This window comes from Lotus japonicus, chromosome 3 (assembly GCF_012489685.1).
Source record: "Lotus japonicus ecotype B-129 chromosome 3, LjGifu_v1.2".
In the NCBI taxonomy this organism is placed as follows: domain Eukaryota; kingdom Viridiplantae; phylum Streptophyta; class Magnoliopsida; order Fabales; family Fabaceae; genus Lotus; species Lotus japonicus.
The window spans coordinates 12,163,660-12,176,679 of NC_080043.1; the positions used below are offsets into that span (position 1 = coordinate 12,163,660).

General features: G+C 32.6%; 1 protein-coding gene across 1 annotated transcript; it reads right to left on the reverse strand.

Annotated features, from left to right (window-relative positions):
- Window positions 1-3,934: 3,934 nt before the first annotated feature.
- LOC130748078 (NAD(P)H dehydrogenase (quinone) FQR1-like) lies at window positions 3,935-5,465 on the reverse strand. Its single transcript, XM_057601173.1, has 4 exons — window positions 5,375-5,465; window positions 5,117-5,210; window positions 4,544-4,806; window positions 3,935-4,336 (listed from the first exon to the last, which is right to left on the reverse strand). Exons 1-4 carry the CDS (start codon window positions 5,395-5,397, stop codon window positions 4,105-4,107), a joined length of 612 nt encoding a protein of 203 aa, XP_057457156.1. The 5' UTR covers window positions 5,398-5,465; the 3' UTR covers window positions 3,935-4,104.
- Between the last annotated feature and the right edge of the window lie 7,555 nt (window positions 5,466-13,020).

Sequence of the window (13,020 nt, forward strand, 5' to 3'; positions counted from 1 at the left end):
GTAGCTGCTGTCATTTTTGCCTGAGTAATCTAGTTCAGTTTCTTTGGTCTTCACCGCACCTAGGTTGAAATTGCAAGAGCAATTTAGTATACTAAAAAGAAATCTCATTAAGTTTCTTTTGGTGCTAAAACTGTAAAATGGCTATGGTGCTATTGGTTTTTTATTTTTTGACAATGGATGTCAGTGGTAATTGGTAAAACTTTGATCCCTCAGATATATAGAAATAATTACTCTATATTCTGTAGTGTTTTCACTGTTTTGCTGGGTACTACAGTTAACGAATGAACTTATGATTCATATTTCGCCGTTAGATAAATGCATGAGGGCTGTTTCATTTTTAAATTTTTTTGTTCTATTTAATCAGAGCTTGTTTAATTTTCTAAAATTTGAATGTTTTGCTGAAAATTTGAATAGCTGGCAAATGTAGTGTACTAGTCTATGCTATTTATACCCTTCGGGCTCAATTTTTAACTATTTGCAACTGCTCAAACAGCCTCAAGGGCTGTGGTAATGTTAAATTGATGAATTTTTCTAATGAGATTGTCTAAATTATTGTAGGTAAAGCTTGGGGTTAAGTGAGTTAGGAATTTCGTATTTTATTATTTTAAATGTCATTGGTTCACTTAAAACTAGTGCGATTTAACCCAAACTGTTTTAGCCTTAGACAAACGTTTAAATCTTCTTGCGTATTGGTTTTATCATCTTTACCCGATGAGATTTATTTACTGCACGATTTCTTTTGTTTGTTTCTTTTCTGATTTTGCTGCATTCCTGTAAGTTTAGGTTAAATAAATCATGTGTTCGGGTTTCAGGTCAAGGCATTGGCTTAGCTTTTGCATCCACTGATCCACATTGAGTTTGGGTTTGGGAAGGTTAAAAACCTATATCCAACCCTACTTGTTGCCATCCCTTAGTATCTGAATTCATTTTAATCAGTTACATTATAACTTGTTCACCATCCCATTAAAGTGAAACTTACCATGCTCCCCATCGAAAGCACTCTCATACTTGGAATATTAACTTATTCTTTTGTGACTTATGAATTCCTTGTCTCAGCGAGAGATGGACTGTGATTTTCATGTTCGTAAGAAACCAAGAACGGTAGAGGGGAGGGGAGCGAAAACATAAAGATGGCATACATGTGAGGGATTTCATGATGATTAGTTGAGCCTTTGGATTAAATTGAAACATAAGATTTTATGTTAAAATAAAGAGGGAATAGTCTTATTTGGTCCTTGAAGTTGTAGACGTTCTTCACTTTCTTCCCCGAACTTAGGAAATAGATTTGGAAGTCCCTGAAGTTGTAAAATGTGAGTCACGTTAGTCCTTTGGGAGGTTTTCCGTTCATACGTGGTTAATGACCATCCCATGTGCCACATGGGTGTTAATTAGTTCCCGAAGTTGTGTCTTTAATCTCAATTTAGTCCCTATGCGTCAAGTTGGGAGTTTTTCCGTTGTATGGAGTCTTTCCATGCGTGGCTTTACTCTTCTTTTTGTGTGGAGTTGATATCCATAATGTGATCCTTAATTATGCATCCTTATGTTTCAAAAATAAAACTCATGTCTTTACGAAATGTTAAAGTGGGCATGTTTATTTCCGCATTTGGTTACTTTGGTAATTCCCTGAAAATCGGGGTGTTGCATTATGCTTTTAGAGGCTTGAAAAGGTGAGTTATCTTAGCTTAACTCACTTTTCTTCCGATCCGTGATGAGGCAACTCAAGTGAGTTGAGTTGGCTCATTTGACCGTCCTAACTATAAGAACTTATTTGGACTTTTTTGTGATTATTATGTTGACTTCAGGGGCTGATCAGCTCGCGAGGAGGTGATTGTAGGTTGTGTGATATATATGTGAAAAAAATTCACCAAGTGTTGGAAGGGCAAGGAACCTAGGAAGATGTTGTAAAAAAAAGGATCCTAGGTTGGTTTAGAAATGTGCTAGGTACAAGACTCTGTCCAATTTAATGCTTCAATTGAGAAGCTTACAATGATGGAACAGGAAGCAAGGAGGTATTTGAACAAAGTTCTTACAGGAGACAAGGGAACACTTCAATGACTTCACCATATTTACCACATTATGCAACGATATTGTTAATTGTTCAGCACAAAAATAGTGAAATATATAGGAAGGCCAATACCATATACAGGATTAAATGTAATTTTTCATCCAGTTAGATTTGTTGGTTTTGAAGGGAGCCGAGCTCAAGTTGACCAGATTTTCCTTGACATTTTTCTAATTCAATATTGATGGGGAATCCCCCACCTCGTTTTTTCTACTATTTGTGCTCACGCTGCTTCTATCCAATGAAATTTGATTTTTCCATTAAAAGATTTAGAAACTTTGCCATCTTTGTTATTTATAGGCTTAATCCAGTTTTTGGTCCCCATCTTTTGTCATAAATATGGCTTTGGTCCCTCGCCGGAGCAAAGGTGGGGGCAGGTCCCCAGTTTTTGGCAAAATAGTTGGTTTTAGTCCTTCTGGCCGGTTGGGTCAACGCCGGAGCTCCGCCAGCTGACGTGGCAAGCCACGTCAATTAGTGAACCTCGCTGGATTTTTTTTTCTTTTTTCATTAAATTAAAATTAAATCAAATCACAAAAATTAAACATTAATTAACTCTCACCAATTAACCTCCTTTTTAATTAATTAAAATCCTCACCCAGATTCTTCTTCATCATCATCACCATCATCCTTACTCATCTTCTTCTTTTCACTCTCAAACCCAGAAATTTATGGACACTCCATCCCCAACCCCAACCTCATCTTCGCCACTGATTCTTCACACAACACCAACCACACCACGACCCCCAAACCCATCTTCCCTTTCTTTCTTTCTTTTTCACGCTCTCTCTCTGCTTCTGTTACTAGGTTTCTCTGCTTCTTCTTCTTCTTTTTTCCTCTGAAACCCTAGCCACCTCTCCTGCGCCGCCGGCCTCTACTCCGTGCGTGGCTACGATGGATGGCCCGGAATTGACCAGATCTGGGTTTTTCTTATTTGGATTCAGATTTGGCGGCGAGGCGAAGCTCCGGCATGAGATCCAGCAGCTCCTTGACAGAAACTTCGGGCGAAGCGGTTTATTCACCACGACGTCGACAACAGGAACGGCCTCCCGGCGATCAGGTGCTCTTGCCGGCGTACGGGGGCTCCCAAATCAAGCTCGATGACAAAGAGTTTCTTTTGTTCAGGGATGAGGATATTCTGGGAATTTTGGGTGCTTGAGATCGGGTTTGTGCATACAGGGAAATGCTAATTGTGGATTGTTTAGAAATAATCTAGGATCTCATATAGAGAATGCAATTTGGTACCAACATTTATAAGGGAATTTTTTAAGCAAGTTTTGCTTCCTTGTATTCTGAGTAATTGCAATGTGAACTTTATTTGATCTCGTGTTTCGTCTTTGTTGTTTTAGTTCTCATTGTGCAATATGTTAATTTCTCTTGGCTGCTAACCTTTTTTTTTTTGAAATGTTGGCTGCTAACCTCAAAAAAAAAAATAAAGTTGATGATGTTGTTAACTAATTTAATAATTTGTGTTTTAATTTTTTTTAAATGAAAAAGAAAAAAAAAATCCACGTGGACTCATAAAATGACGTAGCAATGCCACATGAGATTCCCGGAGCTCCGGCGTTGACCCAATCGGCCGGAAGGACCAAAGCCAACTATTTTGCCAAAAACTGGGGACCTACCCCCACCTTTGCTCCGGCGAGGGACTAAAGTCATATTTATGACAAAGGATGGGGACCAAAAACTGGATTAAGCCAAAAGATAATTATGATAGTTTTTCTTGTTATGTCAGGAACATGTGACTGGTAAAATTAGCTTGTTAGAGTAGTAGACTTTTACAGATGCTCTGTCAAACATGCCTATTCAATGTATTGGAGATTGTTTATTGGTATCAAAGATATAATAACATTCACTGATTCACTTAAAGGGTGATACAAAAGAGAACAAGTATGTTTCTAGCCTATTGCAAAAGACTTACAAACTTTTTTATTCAACAAATCAATAACAGCAAAGTAAAACCCAATACATTAAAAAATAGAAATCAACATTGAAGGAGTAGAACTGTATAAAAGATGGATAAAGATTTTCAAGCATCCTCAACATTAAGCAGCTTCCTTGAGCTTCTTGGTGATGGTAGCAATGTACTTCCCTTGGTGAAATGCTTGCTCCAATTCAAGCTTTGTGGGCTGTCTTGAGCCATCACCAGCATAAGTTCCTGAACCATATGGACTTCCACCTTTCAGTTCATCCATTACAGACATTCCAGCACCAAATGTATATCCAATTGGAACAAACAACATTCCATGATGAACCAACTGAGTTATAGCTGTGAGCCTGTCATACATAAATTCCAAAATTCCTCGTCATTAACATTTCATTCATCGTAATTATAGCATGTTTAATTTGAATCAACATATTTTTCCTTAACAAATTCTGGTGATCACAAGCTATTCAGAGAAGCTTTTCCCCAGAATCGATTCTAACTTCGAATCAATTAAAGTAGAAAGATTTCCGAACATGCTATCAGGTAGAAACTCTTACGCTGTTGTCTCTTGCCCACCACCTTGGGAACCTGTGCTGTAGAAGAGTCCAGCAGGCTTGCCAGCAAGCTGTTGTGTTTTCCATAGACCTCCAGTTGAATCTAGAAAAGCTTTAAACTGTGCAGCCATCATTCCAAATCTTGTTGGGAAGCCAAACACAAATCCATCACCCTCAGAGAGCTCATGAGGGGTAATGATTGGTACATCACTCTTTGGTGGTGCCCCCATCTTACCAAGCACCTCTTCTGGCAATGTCTCTGGTACCTGCTCAAAATTTCAATGTAGTCAATAAAGAAAACTTGAAATGTACTCTTCTCATATCATACAAAAATTAATTTGAGCACAATTTTTTTTGTATCATATTGACTACAAATTGTCACAAAAAGAAAGGTCCAAAAGCTAGTGGAGTCCTTCACTTGGCATAAGTCGTGTTGAAACATGAAAAAGCAATGATTGAGGTTAAAAGTTTGAGATGTCATGAAACATTGGAAAGCATGAAGGAAAATCTGAACCTAACTTAATTCAGAGGACAATGATATATTGAATGCTTAGGATAAAATATATATATACTTGCCTGCCATAGTTTGGCCTCAACACCTTCAACAGAATCAGCCCCCTTTTTTATTTCTTCTGCTAGTCTCTCCACATGCCTGTACATTGAGTAGTACCTGTGAAAGTAATGCAAAATTTTCATTTGGTGAAAAAATCTGATCAGCATTGGATTGACAAGACAATGTGAGACAGAGAATAACTCTGTATATCCACAAAGATATTAACAAGTTAAAGAAAAACAAATCAATGATGTTGACAAGAAAGATTATAAGATGCATACACAATGTAAAATTTGACAGCCATTGATGATCTTCTAAGGAATCTCTGTGTTTCTGTGCAATACTAATACTACCTGAATCGAGGAATGCAAAATAGCTGGAAGAGGCAGCAATATTTATAGTTGAGCTTAAGATTTGATTACAGGTGGCTTTCTTGACTTTCTATTAAATTATTCTTTGAATTTCTTGATTGAATATTTGTTTCTTCAAATTTTGCTTCTCCTCTGGAAAGGAACTATGGACAACGTTGGGGAAAAAAAATTAATGATGGCATGGTGGCGTCACGCTTACCATGAACTTTGCATTGTGGTCTTTTTTACGTTTTATACTTTTATTAGTTTTCTTAGATTATCCATTAATTTATCTGTTCAAGTTAATACTATTTCTTTCATATGAGTATAATTTTTGAAAAAAAAATATTAATGCTTTAATTGTATTATAAAAGAACTTACATTTTGGAATAATTTTTTTAATAAAAAGTAATTTATAAATGGAGACGAAAGGAGTATAAAGCACTGATGAGACTAATAATGACATTTATGTGTAATCATTGTATTTTAATTCCTCTATATATCAGTTTATCATCTGAAAAGTTAAAAGGATTAATTGGTTTTAAGAATCACTTTCGGTTTTAGTTTCTAATAAGTTTTCACTGTTTACTTTTAATTAAATAGCATTGAAAAGTTGTATTATGTTTTGATGAAGAAGATTCTACTGTTAAAAGAAGGGAAATAGGCTGCAGCCTTTTCTTAGGTTGATGGAGAAATGAAGTACTTTTTTTTTCTAATTAAGACATGTGTCATCTTTTGGAGGCAATCCTAATGAGTTGGGAACATTCATATTGATCTGGATTCTCTCCAGCAGCTGGAGGGTCCAGCAATGTATACAACACTTAAAAAAATTTAGTGTTTAAATTACTTTTTCACCTCAACACATCTCAACCATTAATTATTTTGATCTACGGCTATAAAGTATAAATGAGCCGTAGATGCTGGAGAGGATTTTGGGCTGGAGAGGATCCCAATCTCATTCATATTATGACGGAGTTTTTTCCATTCACAAGACTCGTAAAAAAAATCAAACATGTATCACTTTAAACAACCACTCGTTGGTGGAGAAATTGAGTATGGAACACCGGGAACATTAAAAATTGAGTTTTTTAATGTGAAAATCGTTGTAGAGACTTTTGTAGAAATAATTTAATTGAATACTATATACTATATATTAAATAACTTCTACATGTTTAGGTTCTGAGTACACAATACTTTATGTTTTTTTCAGAAGCACACTATTTTATGTAAAACTATGTCAACCATGGGAGCAAATCCGATAATGCATTGCACCAGAGATTTACCGTAATTTCTATCACAAATTGACCTTTCGTGTATAAAAACGTATAAAACTGCTCGTTTTAAACCAAAAGGGATTCAAATTGCACAAAAAACCTAACATTAAAGTTGAAAAGTGCAATTAAGAAAGAAAAAAACTACTAAAAAAGAAAACTTGTTAGCCTACGTCATGGTTACGAATGAAAGGAAAGAAGCCCCACCACAATATTCTACAAAGTACAAATCGAACACGTCCAAAATCCTAATTCTTATAATAATTGCTGACATTTCTTTATTTGGAGCCCATCATTTCTTTATTACGCCGCGCAGCCCTTCACATTTGAGAAACCGATCGAATTCAATGCGTTTCTGATACAAATTATGGTCCCGATATTATGTTGGCCATGTTATTTTTATCTACACTTTTATTTTACAACAGCGTTTCTGATACAAATTATGGTCCCGATATTATGTTGGCCATGTTATTTTTAGGGATAACCCTCTACTTGGTTCCTGTGGTTGTATGGCCGCCTGAAATTAGTCCCTCCCCGGAAATCTAAGTCATCGGGTTTGGAAAGTGTGTGGAAATTAGTCCCTCCGGCGAGGACCTGCTACACACACTTTTTCAAACGCGAGGACTTAGATTTTCAGATTTTTCGGGGAGGGACTAATTTCAGACGGCCACACAACCACATGGACCAAGTAGAGGATTAACCCTTATTTTTATCTACACTTTTATTTTACAACAGCCAAGTTAAAGTGTTAGATACAACAAAAGATGTGAGATATATTTCCAAAATATGTAAACTTAGAAATATGTATTTGATTATTGGTTATATTATTAATGTTCGAGAATATGTCCATTTAGTAATCTGGTCCAATGGGTAGGCATCATGCTACGGCAGTACGGATTAAGCAAAAAGTCACGTCACTAGGAGTTGAACCCGTGAGGCGCGATTGCATTGCCAAGGGACGCGTTGTTAGACGAACCAACGTGTTGGTTGAGAATATTTCTGAACATTAATTGTATATGTGGGTTTTTAAGAAACTTTTTACCAAAAGGTTTCTTTTCACCAAGGGATGTTAATATCTCTATATAAAGAGATACTTGGGCAGAAAAACCAGAACATTCAAATGTGCGAAATTGGTATCTTCCATACAAATTTCTCTTCCATTTCCATTGTTCTAAATCATCATTCACTTCACTAATGCATGAGTGAAGTGTGGGAATCATACTTCTGTAAACTATTATCAAAGATACGCTTGGTGTGTTAGTGCAAACCACATCAAGGAATTCAAAGTATCCTGAAGGGAATTCGCCGGTTTTCTCAATTGCATCCAATATACGTTAATTGGTGGGGGCGTATTTTAGTTTCCTAATTACCAAAAAAGCACAATGTCTTACATTAGGTCTAATTCAAGAATTTATTTATTAGGGTGTGTTGGTATCAAAATCAAATCAATGTATCTATCTATCTTCAATATATATATGTAAAGCACACTTGAGTTTTTGCATTTAATACATAAGAAAAACTCAAGTGTTGCATTGTATTAAAAGCATCCAAACAAAAAATAATTTGTAATAAATATATTAAACAATAATAAAATTAAAATTGAAAAAATTTATATTGTCAAAAACTATTCAACTACTTACATTAAATAACAATATTTATAAATAATTACTTGAGTTTTGTATTTCACAAATATTAAAAATTAAATTTAATAAGAAAATAATATTTATTTACAAATAATTTAGATAAAATTATCTATATATATATATGTAAAGCACACTTGAGTTTTTGCATTAAATACATAAGCAAAACTCAAGTGTTGCATATTAAAAGCATCCAAACAAAAAAATGTAATAAACATATTAAACAATAATTAAATTAAAATTGAAAAAAATTATATTGTCAAAAATTAAATAACAACATTCATAAACTTAAAATTTACTTGAGTTTCGTATTTCACAAATTTTTTTTTTCGTAAACAAAATATATTATTGAATGATAAAAAAAACATGAGAACAAGCTCTCTCATGATATGGGTCAAAACCAAACCAAATAAAAAAAAGCATGCCATATCTCAACCTCTATAATGTGCTGTATTTCACAAATATTAAAAACTAAATTTAAAAAAAAAATAATATTTATAAACAAAAATTTAGATAAAATAGTTTTAAAATAAAAAAACTATTTATATGTAAATGAGACTTGATTTTTACATTGAATACGTTAAAGCATAAAACTTTCATACCTTTGTAATAATATATTAAAAAAAATTGTTCTGTCAAAAAATATTAAACCACTTACATTAATTAACAACATTCATCAACTTAAAATTTAATTTAAAAAAACACTAAAATTATCTTAAGTTTTGCATTTTACAAATATTAAAAATTAAAGTTATTTAATAACAAATATTTTAAAATTGTAAAATGCCGCTAAAAGGTATTTAATGACTCGATGAAGCATAATATAGAGAAAAATAATAATAGCCAAAGTTGAATAAATGTTTGTTTTGAGAGGCCTGACCTATCCACTTAATGTGATCGTAGAGGCTCAAGGGATTAGTCGCATGACTATCGGATGTAAGAAAACATCCGCAAACCAAATAAGTTGAAAAAAAAACTAAATTCATAAGATAATATTTTAGGCAATTTTTGTCAAAAAGCTATTTAAATTATCACTTATTGTAATTCAAAAAGTTAAAATTAATTTGTTCTTCTTGGTCTTGACATGTCACAGTAAATGACTTTCCTGGTAAAAATATAAGAAATGATATCAAAACTTATTTCATAATATTAAACACTTATTACTTAACATTTTTTACGTAATTTAAATATTTTAAATAAACTTAATAATTTTTGTTATTCTTAAATAAATAACAATTCTAATTGTTAAAATGATTTCCATGCTAATAATTAAATTTGAATAATATTAATTATTTATAAAAAACTATAATATTATTTATTAAAATCTCTTAACACAATTCTTTTATATTTATAATAAAAAAATATTAATTTTATTTAGTTAAACTACAATAATTTTTATATAATGTTAACAAAATTTGTAAGTAAACCCGTGCAATGCACGGGTATAATATCTAGTTTATATGTAAAAGAGACTTCTTTTGTAAAAAAAAATGTAGAGGAGACTTGAGTTTTACATTAAATACAATAAACCATAAAACTTTCATATGTTTTTAATAATATATTAAAGAAGAATTAAAAAGTGAAAAAATTGTATCGTCAAAAAATATTCAACTACTAACATTAAATAACAACATTCATCAACTTAAAATTGACTTTAAAAAAATACTGAAATTATCTTAAGTTTTGCATTTGACAAATATTAAAAATTAAAATTATTTAATAATAAGTAATATAGATAAAATATTTTAAAATTGAAAAATTCCGCTAAAAGGTATTTAATATTAACTAAAAATATATGTGCATTATTAAAAAAATGTTTAAATATATTTTTTGTTGTATGATATATTTGTAAAAATTACTCGAGGAAGCATAATAGAGAAAAATGATAATAGCCAAAGTTGTATAAATGTTTGTTGTGAGAGGTATGACCTATCCACTTAACGTGATTGTAGCTTAAGGGATTAGTCTCATGGCTATCGGCTGTGAAAAAAACATTCGCAAACCAAATAAGTTGAAAAAATTATATTCACTAGATAATATTTTAGGTTATTTTTTTGTCAAAATGCTATTTAAGTTTTCACTTATTATAATTCAAAAAGTTAAAATTAATTTATTATTCTTGGCCTTAACATGTCACAACAAATGACGTTTTAGGTAAAAAGTATAAAAAAAAATATTAAAACTTATTTCATGACATTAAACACTTACTATTACTTAACATTTTTTACGTAATTTAAATATTTCAAATTAACTTAATAATTTTTCATATTATTAAATAAATAAAATTTTTAATTATTAAAATTATTTCTATGCTAATAATTAAATTTGAGTAGTATTAATTATTTATAAAAAAGAACTATAATAATATTTATTGAAATGTCTTAACACAATTTTTTTTATATTTATAATAGAAAATATTTTTATTTTTATTTAGTTATACTATAATAATTTTTATATAATGTTAAAAAAATATTGTATGTAAACCCGTGCAACGCACGGGTATAATATCTAGTATATATGTAAAAGAAAACTGAATATTTGCATAAAATACATTAAATATATAAAAAATTATTTTAAATACATTAGATAATAAAATTAGAAGCTAAAAAAAACTACATCTACTTTATTATTCAATTCAATTGGTGGTGAAAAGTTTCAGACAGACAAATGATGTTGATTTCAATGAGATTTTTTCACCTGTGGTGAAGATGTCATCCATTAGAACCGTGTTGAGTTTGACTGCTACTCTTGATTTGGAGGTGTAGCAAATATATGTAAAAACTGCTTTCCTTCATCGTGATTTGGAGGAAGAGATTTACATGAAATAACCTGATGGTTTCCTTGTTGAAGGCAAATAAGACTATGTTTGCAGATTGAGAAAGAGCCAATATGGCTTAAAGCAGACTCCGAGTTAGTGGTACAAGAAGTTTGAGTCTGTTATATTTGAGCAAGGCTACAAGAAGACTACTTCTTATCATTGTGTCCTTATTAAAAAGTTTGCTGATGATGATTTCATAATGATGTTATTGTATGTTGATGACATGCTTATTGTTGGAAGAAAATATTTCCATGTTTGACAGGTTAAAGAAGCATTGGGTGAATCATTTTCCATGAAAAACATGAGAGCTGTTAAGCAGATTCTTGCTATAAGAATCATATGTGATAATAGGAAAGAGAAGAAACTTTGGTTGTCACAGGAACACTATGTTAATAGTGTGCTACAAAGGTTTCAGATGGAAAAGGCTAAGGCGGTAAGTACTCATCTTGCTACTCATTTTAAATTGAGTGCTAAACATAGTCCTTCAAATGAATCTAAAAATCAGATATGCATCGGGTTCCTTATGCATCTGTTGTGGGTAGTTTGATGTATGCAATGGTGTGCACAAGATCAGATATAGCGTATTGTTGGTACAATCAGTAGATTTTCGTCAAATCCAAGTAGAGAGCATTGAAACAATGTTAAATGGATTTCGAGGTGTCTTTGTGGTACTAGTAATTTGAGGCTTTTTTTCGGAGGTCATAAGTCTACCCTTGTGGGCTATACTAATTCTGATATAGATGGAGACAATGATTCTAGAAAGTCCACTTCAGGCTACTTGATTAAGTTTGCAGTGGGAATTGTAGCATAGCAATCTAGATTGCAGAAGTGTGTATTGTCCACTACTGAGGCAAAGTTAATTGTCATTACAAAAGCATGCAATGAGTTGATTTGGTTGAAGAAGTTCTAGCAGGAGCTTGATTTTAATTAGGACAAATACTTGTTATTTTGTGATAGGCAAGGTGCGATTCATGGATACGTGATGCATTGGATATTGATTTGTTGGAATTGGCCAAGGTTCATATAGATGATAATAGTGTTGCTAATATGATGACTAAGACATTACCAACAAGCAAGTTCGAAACTTTTTGTAAGATCGCCGGTTTGGTGATTCTCTCCACATAGTTGTGAGGGAGAGATTTGTTGAGGTTTTGGGATCCCTTCCTACGTGGAGAAAGGGCCAAATTGTCCAAGCCCACTTATCACACTTAAGTGGGTGGGGTGGGTAGCTCACATGGTTGAACTAAGGGTAATTGCAGATGAAGGGTCAGGGTTCGAACCCTGAGAAAGGATAATTTGTACTAATTTACTAACAACTAGCATTTGCCTATAAAAAAAAACTTATCACACTTAAGCAAGTGGAGAGGGGTCAGTTAGGGCATATGAGAGAGGTATGATTTGGTAAAGAGGAGCAAGAGAAACTTTGACGGTAGATTTTTGACTCATTGGTACTTCAATCTGGACGGTTGGATCAGCGAGAAGTGATCCGAGGTGGGAGAAATTGGCCGTGGGCAGCAACAATCTTTTCTAGTTTTTCAGATTCTCTAAGTTCTCTATTTTGAATTTCTTGATTAGTTGATTGGTAATTATTCAGCAAATTTGTGTTGTGTTTTTTATACTCTCTTGTACCCTTATTTGATCATAGTGAAGCTTAATTACTGACATGTGTCCGTGGTTGTTTATTGCTCACATTGAGAAGGTTTTTCCACGTTAAAAATTTTAGTGTCTCTTTGATTGTGATTTTTAATTGCTGCATTATTTGTTATTGCTTCTCACGTATTCAACAAGTTAGAGAAATTATTATCCACTGCTTATTGCTATGTTCAAGTTGTCATTGTTGATTGTGTT

Bases quoted from the DNA above. Each gene is read 5' to 3' on its own strand.
- LOC130748078 (XM_057601173.1), bottom strand. From the start codon at position 5,397: ATGGCTGTCAAATTTTACATTGT. The intron at 4,807-5,116 runs GCAAGTATATAT...AATTTTGAGCAG, and splicing joins TTGAGGCCAAACTATGGCAG to GTACCAGAGACATTGCCAGA. The intron at 4,337-4,543 runs GTAAGAGTTTCT...TATGTATGACAG, and splicing joins GGTGGGCAAGAGACAACAGC to GCTCACAGCTATAACTCAGT.